The sequence below is a fragment of the Colias croceus genome, chromosome 4, assembly GCF_905220415.1.
Source record: "Colias croceus chromosome 4, ilColCroc2.1".
Lineage (NCBI taxonomy): Eukaryota > Metazoa > Arthropoda > Insecta > Lepidoptera > Pieridae > Colias > Colias croceus.
In genome coordinates, this window is record NC_059540.1 from 3,196,728 (window position 1) to 3,209,791 (window position 13,064).

General features: G+C 32.8%; 2 protein-coding genes across 2 annotated transcripts; one reads left to right on the forward strand and one right to left on the reverse strand.

The window, feature by feature from the left end:
• The first annotated feature begins 278 nt into the window (after positions 1-278).
• Positions 279-4,051, forward strand: LOC123691037 (protoheme IX farnesyltransferase, mitochondrial). Its single transcript, XM_045635217.1, has 8 exons — positions 279-397; positions 731-862; positions 1,117-1,327; positions 1,621-1,816; positions 2,042-2,217; positions 2,556-2,735; positions 3,048-3,182; positions 3,277-4,051. The coding sequence occupies exons 2-8, from the start codon at positions 773-775 to the stop codon at positions 3,516-3,518; spliced, it is 1,230 nt and encodes a 409-aa protein (XP_045491173.1). The 5' UTR covers positions 279-397; positions 731-772; the 3' UTR covers positions 3,519-4,051.
• Positions 4,031-12,894, reverse strand: LOC123691036 (FACT complex subunit spt16). Its single transcript, XM_045635216.1, has 18 exons — positions 12,691-12,894; positions 12,504-12,614; positions 12,261-12,422; positions 11,870-12,169; positions 11,274-11,689; positions 10,877-11,021; positions 10,610-10,769; positions 9,869-9,877; positions 9,402-9,641; positions 9,102-9,300; positions 8,541-8,938; positions 8,084-8,297; positions 7,637-7,891; positions 7,244-7,391; positions 6,104-6,233; positions 5,094-5,379; positions 4,564-4,725; positions 4,031-4,263 (listed from the first exon to the last, which is right to left on the reverse strand). The coding sequence occupies exons 1-18, from the start codon at positions 12,757-12,759 to the stop codon at positions 4,257-4,259; spliced, it is 3,411 nt and encodes a 1,136-aa protein (XP_045491172.1). The 5' UTR covers positions 12,760-12,894; the 3' UTR covers positions 4,031-4,256.
• Positions 12,895-13,064: the final 170 nt, after the last annotated feature.

The window sequence follows — 13,064 nt, forward strand, 5'->3', positions numbered from 1 at the left end:
ATCGCATTACACATTTTCTAAGGAAATTTATGAAACCCTTGTAAATGTGTGGATACTATTGAAAATCTGAAGATAGGAGAAAAGCTTCTAAATGCACGATTTATCAAGTTATAAAAAACCCCATTTAAAAAAATTAATTAAATCATTATTAGAATTTTTTGTGGAATTTTTAGTCAATCATAGACAATTTTTTTGTGTCAAAGACTGAAATAGGCCGACTGACGTACGTTACGTCAAAACTCAAATGTCACATTTTAAAACGACGTCCTTGGGGATACAAAAGGCAACAAAATAACCTATAAAACAAATAGAATTCGATATAATAATATCGATTATTGTTATAGTGAAACACATATAACTATTAAGTTACAACCTTGATTATAAAATCAGTGGTCAGGTACGTATATAATTGTTATTTATTATTTTAGTTTACTTCCCTAACGATAATGTTTCTTCTCTAATTAATATATTATTGAAAATATTTATACATCTAGTAGGCATATTATTTATAACTATAAAATAAGGACAATTCTTATCAAAAACATTTTGGCGGTCAGTTTACAACAAACATTCCAACCTATGTTTTCAAACATTGCGCAATTATGTAACAATTATTTTTAATTTATTGGAACTGAATTTTTTACTGAAACTAGGAAACCCATATTTGATTAGTTTGAAATGTTATCAGACTATTATCCTTTATAATTAATTTAAAATTTTGTAATTACAGGATGTTAACCTAAAAGGAAAACAAATATACAAATTCCTTACCATGACCTATCTTAAGCTTATACGCTGTACTTTATATTTTAAAAATGGTGTAAAAGACCTTTCACCAAAATCAGTGCTATTAAAAATTGGTGTAAGTATTTATATTATAATTTTATTAAATTTATAGTTTACAGACATTGGAATTTTAAAACTAGCAATAGCATTTTTAATGAAAGTATAATTTATTTACAACAATCTTATAATATGTATAAATGAGAGATGTATATATGGTATTAACCCATTGACCACCGAGCGGCCCGATCGGGAATAGACACAATAGATTTTCTATTGTGTCTGTGATTGCCGGTCTGAGGCATTAATAACAAAATATAAATATAATTTCAGAATGGGCAACAAACCAACATCGCTAGAATATCAACAACACACCACCTTAGCAGTAATTTACCGTTGACAAGCCAAACACAGCCCACAGTTACCAAAAAGAAAAGTAAAAATGTTCCTCAAGATACTAGAGTGTGGAAGGAAACTCCGACCCATGATGTTAAGAATAACTTAGTCCAATATTGTATGATGCTGTCGAAGTTTCGTCTAACTTGTAAGTAGAAACATGGCATTTAATATTTATTTATTTTACTAATAGAATTTTTCATCAGTTCATCAATCCACAATACCATTCAAAGTAAAAATATTATGGAGTCATAACTTTATTCATTGAAATGCAATAAATATACATTTACATAAAATATCAAATAATATTTTTAATTGGGACCTACCTATAGGGATTTATTATATTAATAATCAGTAATATAAATTGCTGTACTGTGAAAGAATGATTTTATATTCATTAAAATAAAGAAAAATATATTATTAAGAATGTTTCTATTGCAGCATTAGTAGTAATGACATCAATGGCGGGCTACGCCCTAGCGCCCGCGCCGTTCGAGCTAACGACATTTGCGCTCTGTGCGGTGGGCACAGGACTCGTCAGTTCTGCGGCAAATTCCATAAATCAGTACCATGAAGTACCATTTGATGCTCAGATGTCGAGAACTAAGAATAGGGTGCTTGTCAAGGGGCTGTTGGAGTAAGGAATTTTTATGGTTTATTCTGTAGTTAATAATGATGAAAGTGTATAGATAATAGATAGAAGGAATATTGTCTACACAAACTTAGTGCATAAAATAAAGTAGTGATTACAAAAATTCCTGAAATAATTTGACTTGTACAATGGTAATGGTGGTTATTCACTTTTTTCGGAAACACTTTCTTTTTATAATATGTATTCCTTAATAAATTGACATTATTACAGGCCAGCGCACGCAATTGGTTTCGCAGCAGTGACTAGCGCGACGGGGCTTGGTATCCTCTATCTAGGAGTAAATCCTCTCACTGCGGCATTGGGTGCAGCGAACTTGGTGCTTTATACCTCTATATATACGCCTATGAAAAGAATGTCAATATTAAATACGTGGTTGGGATCAGTAGGTGAGTTCCTCTTGTAATTTTAAATTTTATTGTAAATTAGTATTTTTTTTTAGTATTTTTTATTATTTTTGTGTTTTTCTGTATTCCGTTTTATTATCAAAAGTAAAATAAGTATATCCCTTAATAAATACAAAAAAAAAGAAACAGTATTCAAAAAAAATCTAACAATTATTTTTTATATTGTTAACTGTAACAGGACTGCTAAGGACTGTGTCTTTCCCAATTTTTTTTTAATGCAACTTCAAAGTACTGCTTTTCTAAGTAAACTGTCCATGAGGCATCAAAAACAGCATTTATTTAATATTATTTTCACAATAAAATTAATTTCTCAATTCCAGTTGGTGCGATCCCCCCTCTAATGGGTTGGGCGGGGTGTTCAGGCTCGCTGGACATGGGCGCGCTAGTACTCGGCATTATACTGTTCTCGTGGCAGTTTCCCCACTTCAACGCTCTGTCGTGGAACCTGAGGCCGGACTACTCGAGAGCGGGGTATAGGATGATGGCGGTTACTGATCCTGGTATGATTTTTATCTTATAGTGCAGTAATATTTAATATGTGTTTGAAAAATCGTGTTTTTAATAGAAATCCTAATTTGTATAAAATATGCATTTATAATTTGATTATTTAAATAGAAACACATAGATTTAAAATATGAGCAAAAACAATGTAAATTCCGATTTTTATTAGTGCAAGAGACGAGTTGACCTAAAAAAAACTGTCTATTTGAAGAGCTGTTTCCATTTAAAGACTCAAAAAAATATATTTTTCATTGATTTTCTTATATTTTTAGTGTAAAGCAAAATCAAACCTAATAAGTGAATTATTTCAGCGTTATGCAGAAGAGTGGCTCTACGGCATACGGCTGTAATAACAGCGACGTGTCTAGCGGCGCCCTATCTTGGTGTTACCAACATGTGGTTTGCGGCCGAATCTTTACCATTAAATATATACTTTTCGTACTTAGGTAAGCTATGTATATTATTCAGAAATAATTCATTCAAGTGTCTATAGTCTTTCTATAAATTTTGTAATGTCTAATTTTTTTATATTTTTTTCAGCCTGGCAATTCTATAAAAAATCAGACAGTGGTAGTTCAAGAAAACTGTTCAGATTTTCGTTAATACATTTACCAGCACTTATGTTACTTATGCTTGTCAATAAGAAATATTGGAGCTCTGCTGATACGCAGGAAAATGAATTACAAAAATCGGAAGTGAAATTACCAGAGACAAAACGAATCACAGTGTTGCCACGTGGACCGGTTGTAGCCGCGCAAGAGGCTGAATATAATGATAAATGATGTTTTTCTTTTAAAACATAGTTTAATGATCCAGTGATTCTCTAATCGCTATAGGTTGCGACTTCCTTGATGTTGTTTGGATGTTAGACGTAAGATTTGATTTACTTTAAAAATTCTTTTGAAATGATATTTTTCAAGTCCAATGTTTATGCTGTCTAAAATGTTTATTTTAACCTTTTAACATAGCTTTAATTAGAGCTATAACGAATCCTAGTAGTTTTTATTATTTATTAATCCTGTAATATCAATAGAAGTCACAGCCTATTCCAAATTTATTACAATAGTTATTGTATGAATATTTACTCAGAGCTTGCGAAAAGCACTGGATCTTAGAATATAATAGTAGACTTTTCTTTCTGTAAATAATGTACAATGTCATTTTGTGATTTTATTTATAGAGCTTGTGTAAGATAAATCGATCCACGAGATTGTAAGTTATATTTTTTGATGTTGTTGATGATACATTGTAGTCACTTTAATTTATGAATCAGGACGGCAAATAAAATACAGCGTTTAATAAATCCTTAAATTTATTCATTTGTGTTTATAATTTAAATTACAGTTAGACATGGAATTAAAATTAATCTACATACATACAAAACAATCAGACAATGATTTGAACATCTAACAGACGGACAGTGGGTGACAAGTAATGTTTAACGAAACACGAAAGGAGTTCTGTGCAGTAACAAAAACCCATTGATCAAACATAATAAGTAACACTCTTCAGACATCTTCTTATTTCCTGAAAACAAACAAAAACAGAATTAGTATTCATTCATTTCATTGAAGTTTATTTTTTTTAGCAATATTTAGAATCTATACAGATGGATTTAATTGTAATTTGGCAAATTTTCATTTTACACTATTAACACACTACATTTTACTTAAGTACACACTTTATGATATAAATTTGGAAAGAACCAAACAAATATAACCAGGATTCCTTTCAACCTATCACACATTGCAACTTGTTTACATTATAATATAAAAAATGAGAATTATCTCGATATTACACTAACCATCGATCACAAACACTACTCACTTGGACTTCTTGGGCGTGCGGTCGTGGTCGCGGCTGTCGTCACGCGAGCGCTTGTGCGACTTGTGGTCGTGCTTCTTGTCGCCGTTGGAGCGCCGCTCGTGGTGCGACTTGCGGTCGCTCGAGTGCGACGACTTGTGGTGCTTGTCGCGGTTCTTTGATGGACTGCGATAAAAATGTGTTTAAATATTTTAGATAACGCTATCATAGGGACTACAATTGCTGCTAGAAGTGAATGGTTATCATAGATTTTTGGAATGAAAAGTTCAATATATACATACCGGCAAGTAAACACAACATTTTCCCTACCAAAAAGTACTCAATGCTAGTAGAAAAGTTTTCACTTCAAAATAACCCACATTATTTAATTAGATACACATATTTTTAAAGGTAGTTTAAAGTCAACACACAAAAATATAAATTATACAGTTTATTCTATTCATTTTTGAAATAATTGATACAATTCAGAGTTGATCATAAATCATCATCAATCATTATATCTCTTCACACTTGATCTTTAGCAACAATCTCACCTGCTACTACTATGCTTCGACGGACTCTTATGATTGGAACTGCTCTTGTGATTCGAACTGGAACTCTTGTGCGAGCTGGAGCTTTTATGGTGCTTATCGCTCTTGTCGTGTTTATCATGTTTGTCGTGTTTGCTCTTCTTAGAGTCCTCGAACCGCGGTCTATCCCTACCGCCCTTTCGTTTGCGATCGAAGTCCTCTCCTCTATCGAAGGTGCGCTCCTTTTTGTCCTCCTCCGCAGCTTCCCGCTCGAGATCTGACCAGTCCTTGCCGGATTCTTCGTCTTCTTCTGTAAATGGTTAAATATTGATTTAAAATGTATATTATACTAGCGGTCCGCCGCGGCTTCGCCCGTGGTACATATTCACGTTTTCTCTATATAAGAACCATCCTCGTACTTCAAGGAATATAATAAAAAAAGAATTAAAGAAATCGGTTCAGCTGTTCTAAAGTTATACGCTTACCAACACATTTTGGGATTCATTTTTATATTATAGACTAGCAGTCCGCCCCGGCTTCGCGCGTGGTACATATTCACGTTTTCTCTACATAAGAACCATCCTCGTACTTCAAGGAATATAATAAAAAAAGAATTAACGAAATCGGTTAAGCCGTTCTCAAGTTATGCACTTACCAACACATTTTGGGATTCATTTTTATATTCTAGATTTAATAATTAAAATGCAAGTTCTGTCAATTAATACTTTATAGCACATTTCACTGTAACTAATATGCTAGCGAAATTGACCTATTTGTCTTATATACGTTTGCTTTATTTATCACTTACAATAAAAAAGTATTTCTTTTGATACGTGTTTTAGTGTTTCCTCTACGTAAAGAGAAACATTAGAAGAATTAAGGAGCATATGTTGGTTTCGTATTACAACACAAATTTATAAAGACATAATTTATAATAATACGCCCATTGCACGTATTGCGTACCATGTCGTAAAACATAAGGATACAATACATAGATTGGATTGCAAACGAAAGGGATTTTCTACCATACTAACCGTCACTATCACCCGATCCCTCAGAGGCATCAGACGCCTCAGAGTCATACTCCGAGTCGTCTTCAGATTCTTCTTCCGATTCTGCGTCTGTCGGCTCGTACGCGTCATCTTCTTCTTCTGATTCTTCGTCCTGAAATAAAAGTTATTATTTATTAAACGATTTAATTTAAGAGTTATTTAAATATGTTCTCTAAGCCTTTTATAAATCATTGCATCAAAGCCTTTTATAAAGCATTGCAATATTTACAACAAGTTTGTGATTGTAAATAACTAACTATATGGACATGAGAAAACAGTTATTTTGAAATCAAACATAGACAATTAAATTGCAGTGAACTAAGAAAATATATTATTATTTGATTGAATTGATCTATTTTTAAAAACTAGACACTCAAAACCGCCGTCGCCCATGGGCGTCACAATATTTCATAGTTACGTTGTATAAAACATTCATTGAAATAAACATCTTATTTGGTAGCAAGAAAAGTTCAAAGAATTTTGTGGCGTCGATTAGATAAGTCTGCCTACGCGTGTTGGGCAGAGTTTTGATTCGGGCAATCTTTAAGCGTGATTGTGCGTCTAGTTGTTTATTGTATGTCAATGATTGCTATAGAATAATATAATATAGAATCTATACATATAATAAATCTGTAGAAGGGTCAATTCTGTACATTGAAAATATTGAAAAAATAAATAGCAGGGGGTGTTACTGGATCGATACCAAACCCAAATATGTGATTAAAAAAATTTTTGTCTGTCTGTCTGTATGTGAAGACATCACTTGAAAACTACCGGTTCGATTTCGATGAAACTTGGTATAATTATACCTTATTATCCTGGGCATAAAATAGGATACTTTTTATCCTGGAAAAATACGTAGAAAAAAAATTAATCTTAATTTTTCAGTTTTATCCATAGACGTTGTTCTGTAGAACCGCGAACACACGTTGCGTTAATACGCATATTATATAATAATTTATAGGCCTAGCCGTATTCGGGTCCAATAGATATTTATAATCTGATGTCATTGTCAGAGTTACTCAAAATGGAGAAATAAACCATCCACGTGAAAACCGACAAACGCGCGGACGGAGTCGCGGGCGGAAGCTAGTAATATAATATAATCAATAAAAACTTTACATGTTGCTCATTCTCAGCGTCTGATTCAGGATCAAGGAAAGACCATCCGCCATTGTCGAAGAATCCTTCTATATCATCTGTGATTGTTTTCATAACTTTTGTCCAGTTGAGAGACTGTATACCTTCTGAGTATCGTATGTCGCATGAGCTGGAATAAAAAACATTTATTTGAATTACATACCAAGTAAAAATCACCATCATAACAACCATATTTAAAACTGAGAGAAAAAAGGTATTAGAGAAAGGACAAAAATAAAAGTATAAGAGAATTTCCTTCTCACTCTTACTCTATTTTATATCTGTGATTTGTGAATATTTAATTGTTTTTTTTTTTACTTAGAATATAAATTAATATTTTACAAAATGTTATATAACTCTTTATTCTTAACTCACTTAAGCCACTCCTTAACATGGTCCAGCATGTTCATAGGCACGGCGTTAACCATGGCGACCTTCTTAGCGTAATCCTTAAACACGAACACCATATCAAAGTTCTTTAGGTGGAATTGTACTCTTTCAAAGTGGACCAGTTCAACATCTTCTAGGGCTATTACAAATGGTGGCCATTCTGTGAGGTTCACTAGGGCTCCAGAGGTTGGCTGGAGGAGTACTGTGCTGCGGAAGGGCGCTCCAGGGAATCCTAGCTCTCTGAAATAATGTCAAAGTTTTGTTAATTGACCACAAAACAAATTAAATTGTAACAGTTAAGATCACTTAAACTAATTCAAAAGTAATGTTAATTCCAATATGTTGATAGCTGTAGTACTTTTAACATCAAACATGAAAAGAATGATACTTAATTTCCCTTCAAATAAATGTGGTAAACCTATCAAACCATACCTGAAAGGCGTATCAAACTCCACCTCCTGCTTGGTCATGTTCTCCACCCTCTCACAAAAGCTCTTGAACGCGACCTTCAGCTTGTGTCTCAACTCCCGTTCACTCTGTTCAGCCGCGAGATCGTCTCGGTCGTGCATGTGTTGGTGTTTGCCGAGATCCGTTGTGATTTCACCCACTTCTGTGTAGAATTGGACGTCCACGTGCTTCTTTTTACCTGTTTAATTTGTTGATAGAAGTTAAGGTTTGAATAGTTTTCTTTTATTTTATAATATCAAAAATACATTAAGTTACACTTTAGGTTACTTTTTTATATTACAGACTTGACATATTATAAACAGAGAAGTGAAGTATGTCTTATTAGGGTTTTTAGAAATATTTTTATCACTTGCACACATAGGGAATGTATGAAATCTATAATCTAAGGTATTTAGGCTGGTAGAATATTTTGAATGCTTACCAAACATTATAGCGTGTTTTAAATGGAAGTGCAACAATATAATCATTTCACCATCACAGGGTTGGAAGAATGCGTTTTTAATATTATTATACAGTATATCCACTTTGTCTCCTCTTACTGACGTGAATCTGAAGCCGTTTGAATGTGCCTCGAGTGAGCCACTCATTCTCTTAGTAACTATATTGGGCCTTATGTACAGATCTTTAAGTTTCGGGTTGCCTTTACTCTGAGAGAGGACTAAAGTGTCTTGTTTAACTAAATCTTCCTTTTCCCTCTCTTCTGCTTCACGCGTTTTGAACTTCTTTTGAACCTCCTTAATTAGACGGAAACCTGTGTTGAGATTTGCAGATGGCGGCGAAATTTCGCCTGGTTCTTTTGTGTTTGTACTTCGGTATGTTCTGTAATTTAAAATATTGCAGTAAAATTAGTTTTACTTGCTGAATATTGATATTCATATAATCTATAATGAATTTCTTTTTCTGTGACATTTGTTTATTATTTTGACAATTGATCGTTAGGGCGTAAGAAGTCAATATTGGCAATATTTTAATAATTACATACACTTCTTTAACAAAAGTAGCATCAGGTTGAGCATAGTTTCCCCCCTCATTCCTGCCCATAGTGGCACCGGGGTGGAAGAAGTTTATTCTCAAGTAAGTGTAGTCGCCTTCCACTGATTGGGAGATATTTTTTATTGTCGAAATATGGAATGGCACTGGTACTCCAAATATTGGCAGGATTACTGTTTCGTATTTCCGATCTGAAAGACGAAAACACAAAAACATATAATTTTGAAGACATGTATAATAATAATTTTGGACATTTTTACTTAAATTTAATCATGTTTTTTAGTATTCTTACCAACATATAACTTCAATTCTTTAACTTCGCTCACGTTCGGCATTTGGCCGATATTTTTGTATGAAACAGTGCTTTTCCTTATCTTTTCCCCTTCCTTTCCACTGGACTGTTTCGCCAAACGTTCCTTTGCCTTTTCATTGAGCGCTATTGCCAGTTCCCTTTGATGCTCCTTACGTTTTTCTTCTGAGGAATGTTCCGTACGCAGTTTCGACTCGATGACTGCAGTTCTTTTGCCCCTTCCTAAAATTAGTTTATATTGTAAAATATTGTTTACACACAACTCTGGATAGTATTTGAACCAGTTGAGTGATTTAGTCAATATTAATAAGTTCATTTGTGAATGAAAAGTACACCTTTTCAACAAAGGTTGGGGATTCATAAAGTTGCTATAAAAATTTTATGTTTAGACAAACAAAACAAAAAACTCAGCTTTGATTCATGCAGCATATTATTTTAAAACAACTCACCTCCATTTTCTATCCATCCATGATAGCATGTAAATTAATTGTGTAATTGAGAGTACATTCCATTTTTACAGCATCATAAAATAAAAGAAAACACACAATATAAAAACACAATATTCCTGAGCAATCAATTATTGATTAATTTTGACACCCCATATATGGGGTAGAGATACTTGAAAGACATTCTTAGCATCTTGGATCAATAAAACATGTACATTTATTATGGTAAACTTACATAATATAGTTAAGTTATTGAAGCAAAATTACTATTTTTTTTTATTTATTTGAATGCCATGCAAAACACTAATACAATTGATCGAAAATGCTAATATAGTATTAAAGGTATTGTCCACTAAGAATGCTCATTTGATTAATAAACTTTTTCTGTTTCTATGAACTGTACAATAAAAGGCTATAAATCTATAATATTAATAAAAGTTAATTTAATGACAGATGAAAAATGATGGATATTTAAGACAGTCTATTCAAAACAAATAAGCAATAATATTTACAAAATAATTGTTAAATAAACAGTTAAAGTAAATAATTAATTTGCATAATAAACCTAGAACATAATATAGACAATTATTTCTAATAACAAGATTACTTTCATAATCTTTAAAATGAGTCAAGGTCCAATGCAAAAGATTAGTGCAGTGTTAAGTATTTCATATAAATAGATTGCGTTAAAATTTCCCGAGTATGAATTATAAAATCACATTAATATGGGTTTTGATTGCTTACCGAGTATTTCAGTCTTATTTTCCTTCTCTTCTTCTTCTTCCTCGTCATCGTCTTTGAGGAAGATACCAATATTCTTGATTTTCTTCTTGGATTGTGTTAATAGTGACGCAGGCTGTTCCTCATTTACTAGCACTGTGTCACCAATGAAAAGGGCATATGTCTGAAAATAATATTCCAAATATTATTAATGCCCAGTAAAAAATAATCATGAGCTAGTTTATTAAAAATTACATTAAAATTTACAAACAATTTATTCATTAACTTTACCTTGCCTTCTTTATCAGATGCACTCTTATTCGTCAAGTTTGCTAAACCAATATTAATGTTGAACACCATTCCCTTCTTAGCAACAATTGACGTTTTGGGTCCAATAACAATGGAGCTCTCACGAAATTCGATACCCATTGCAAAACTAAAATTAAAAAAAAAATCATTTAAAGATCAATTAAAATAGAAAGCCTTACAAAATATAGACAAACAATATATTGAGCTTGAATGTCTTCCTAGAAGTGAACTGATTATTAACGAACTTAACTATTGAAATGTTGCATTTTAAATGCCCAAATCTACTTTACTAAATTAAAGAATGTAAATTAATTATAAGTGCCATTTTAAAATGAAAGTGTCATCTTCAATTCAGCTTTCATAGACTATAAATACATACCCAAATGTCTTAGTCAAATTATCAACAAGTTCTGGTTTCTCCTTCTTTGCCAATGCTAAGCCGGCTTCATAAACCGAAGACAGTTTAGCCCCAGCCACTAAACTTTTCATCACCTCTTCTTCCATATTGACGAGAAAGTTGTAATTGCTTTGTATTTCATCAGTTGGATTGACCAATAATGTACGAACTATATTTGAGCAGTATGATTTGTATCTTGCACCCAGTGAACACACTATGGCCCCAAAGTGCAAGTGATTCTTGTCCGATACAGCGCTGAATTTTAAGCTGTAATTGCCACCAGACTGTATGATGGGTGGATAGCACATGTCCACTTGGCTAGTATCCACCCCAGTTACATACTTTTTGTCTGATATTGCCGCTTCAACACCTTCCGCTAATTTAGAATGTTTTACTTTCTGAAAGTAAAAAAAAACATTATTTTAAAATAAGCAAATACAGATGAGCTTACTTTAAACTTTATATTGGAAGATTGATTGTTATATCTTTATTGTTAAGACACTCACACAATAGGGGTGATGATCAAGTAATAATTAAAATGATCAGTAACTGAATTATTAATAGTAACACAATCTCACCTTATCTGAATCAATAATTTCCATAACTTGATCCTTCAAGTACTTAGTAAAGACATCCACAGTGACCAAGCAAGCCTTTTTGATTGTTATAACCTCCGGGTCTTCCTTTGGCGCCATCAAAAGGGCAACGGATGAACTTACATCAACATTCTCAAACTTTTCCGACTTCATGACTCCTTTCCAGCTTTCACAAAATTCACCAGGATAATTATCTTTGGCAAATACTCCGAGAGTTTTACCTGATTTTGATTTTTTAATCTCTTGTACTAGTTTACTAAAATTTTCCTTATCTTTGTCATTCTACAAGAAAAAGTAAATGGTTTTTGATAGAAATAAAAATATTTTCTAATTAGGATTATTAAAAATATTCCATGACAAAAGGATGACTTACTCTGTCTCTTATTAATAATTTTACTGGAGGTAGATCTGTTTCTTCTTTTCCATTTTCAATTTGTCTTAGAAATTCTATTTTCTTCTTACTTGCAAGAAAACACATGCTTTGCTCTGTGAGTACAGTTATTGTGTCTGGTAGCTCATATCCAAATAGCCAAGTCTGTAAAATTATTATGACTAGTATAAAATAATACAAGACTGTATGATATTTTATGCGTATTACATGTTTTCGTATTCAAACCTGTAAAGCAGTCGACTTGCTATAAAGTGTATCTTCGTCGACTCCAACGCAGGAAACCAAGCAATCAACCTTTGCCAATGCATCTTCACTTTTTGAATCCGCTGCTGCAGCCTATAAACGTTAAATTAATAAGAAAAGTTCATGCGAACACGGCACATAAAAAGTTATTGTGGTTATTGATACACACCTTCCACGCTGCGTACAGCCTTTTCATGCGCCGATAAAATGTTTCTTTATCAAGCGATATGTTAGACATGATGATTTATATAATAAAACATTAATAACTAAGAGAACTGGACAACTACGCTTTAAAAAACGAATGTAAATGAATATTTCACGACATTAGGCAAAGCTTCTCTTTTGACAGCAAACAAGAATGGCGGGCGTTTTACTGGCTGTCTGTGCTGGCTGTTTGTATTAGCCACAGAGTATGGTATTAGCTCTTTGCTTAAATTTATTATCTGTATCTCATAGTCTATGGTATCAAACAATGTTCAAGTCACAAGTGTTCCACGCACAGAACAATAAAAACAAATGTTCTGTGGTTCCACCTTGGGTTCC

Excerpts from the sequence above, each read along its gene's own strand:
- LOC123691036 (XM_045635216.1), bottom strand. The coding sequence starts at position 12,759 with ATGTCTAACATATCGCTTGATAAAGAAACATTTTATCGGCGCATGAAA. Across the intron at positions 10,770-10,876 it reads CATCTGATAAAGAAGGCAAG|ACATATGCCCTTTTCATTGG; the intron begins GTAAAGTTAATG and ends TATTATTTTCAG. Across the intron at positions 7,392-7,636 it reads CATGTTAAGGAGTGGCTTAA|CTCATGCGACATACGATACT; the intron begins GTGAGTTAAGAA and ends TTTTTATTCCAG.
- LOC123691037 (XM_045635217.1), top strand. The coding sequence starts at position 773 with ATGACCTATCTTAAGCTTATACGCTGTACTTTATATTTTAAAAATGGT. Across the intron at positions 2,736-3,047 it reads GATGGCGGTTACTGATCCTG|CGTTATGCAGAAGAGTGGCT; the intron begins GTATGATTTTTA and ends GAATTATTTCAG. Across the intron at positions 3,183-3,276 it reads TATATACTTTTCGTACTTAG|CCTGGCAATTCTATAAAAAA; the intron begins GTAAGCTATGTA and ends TATTTTTTTCAG.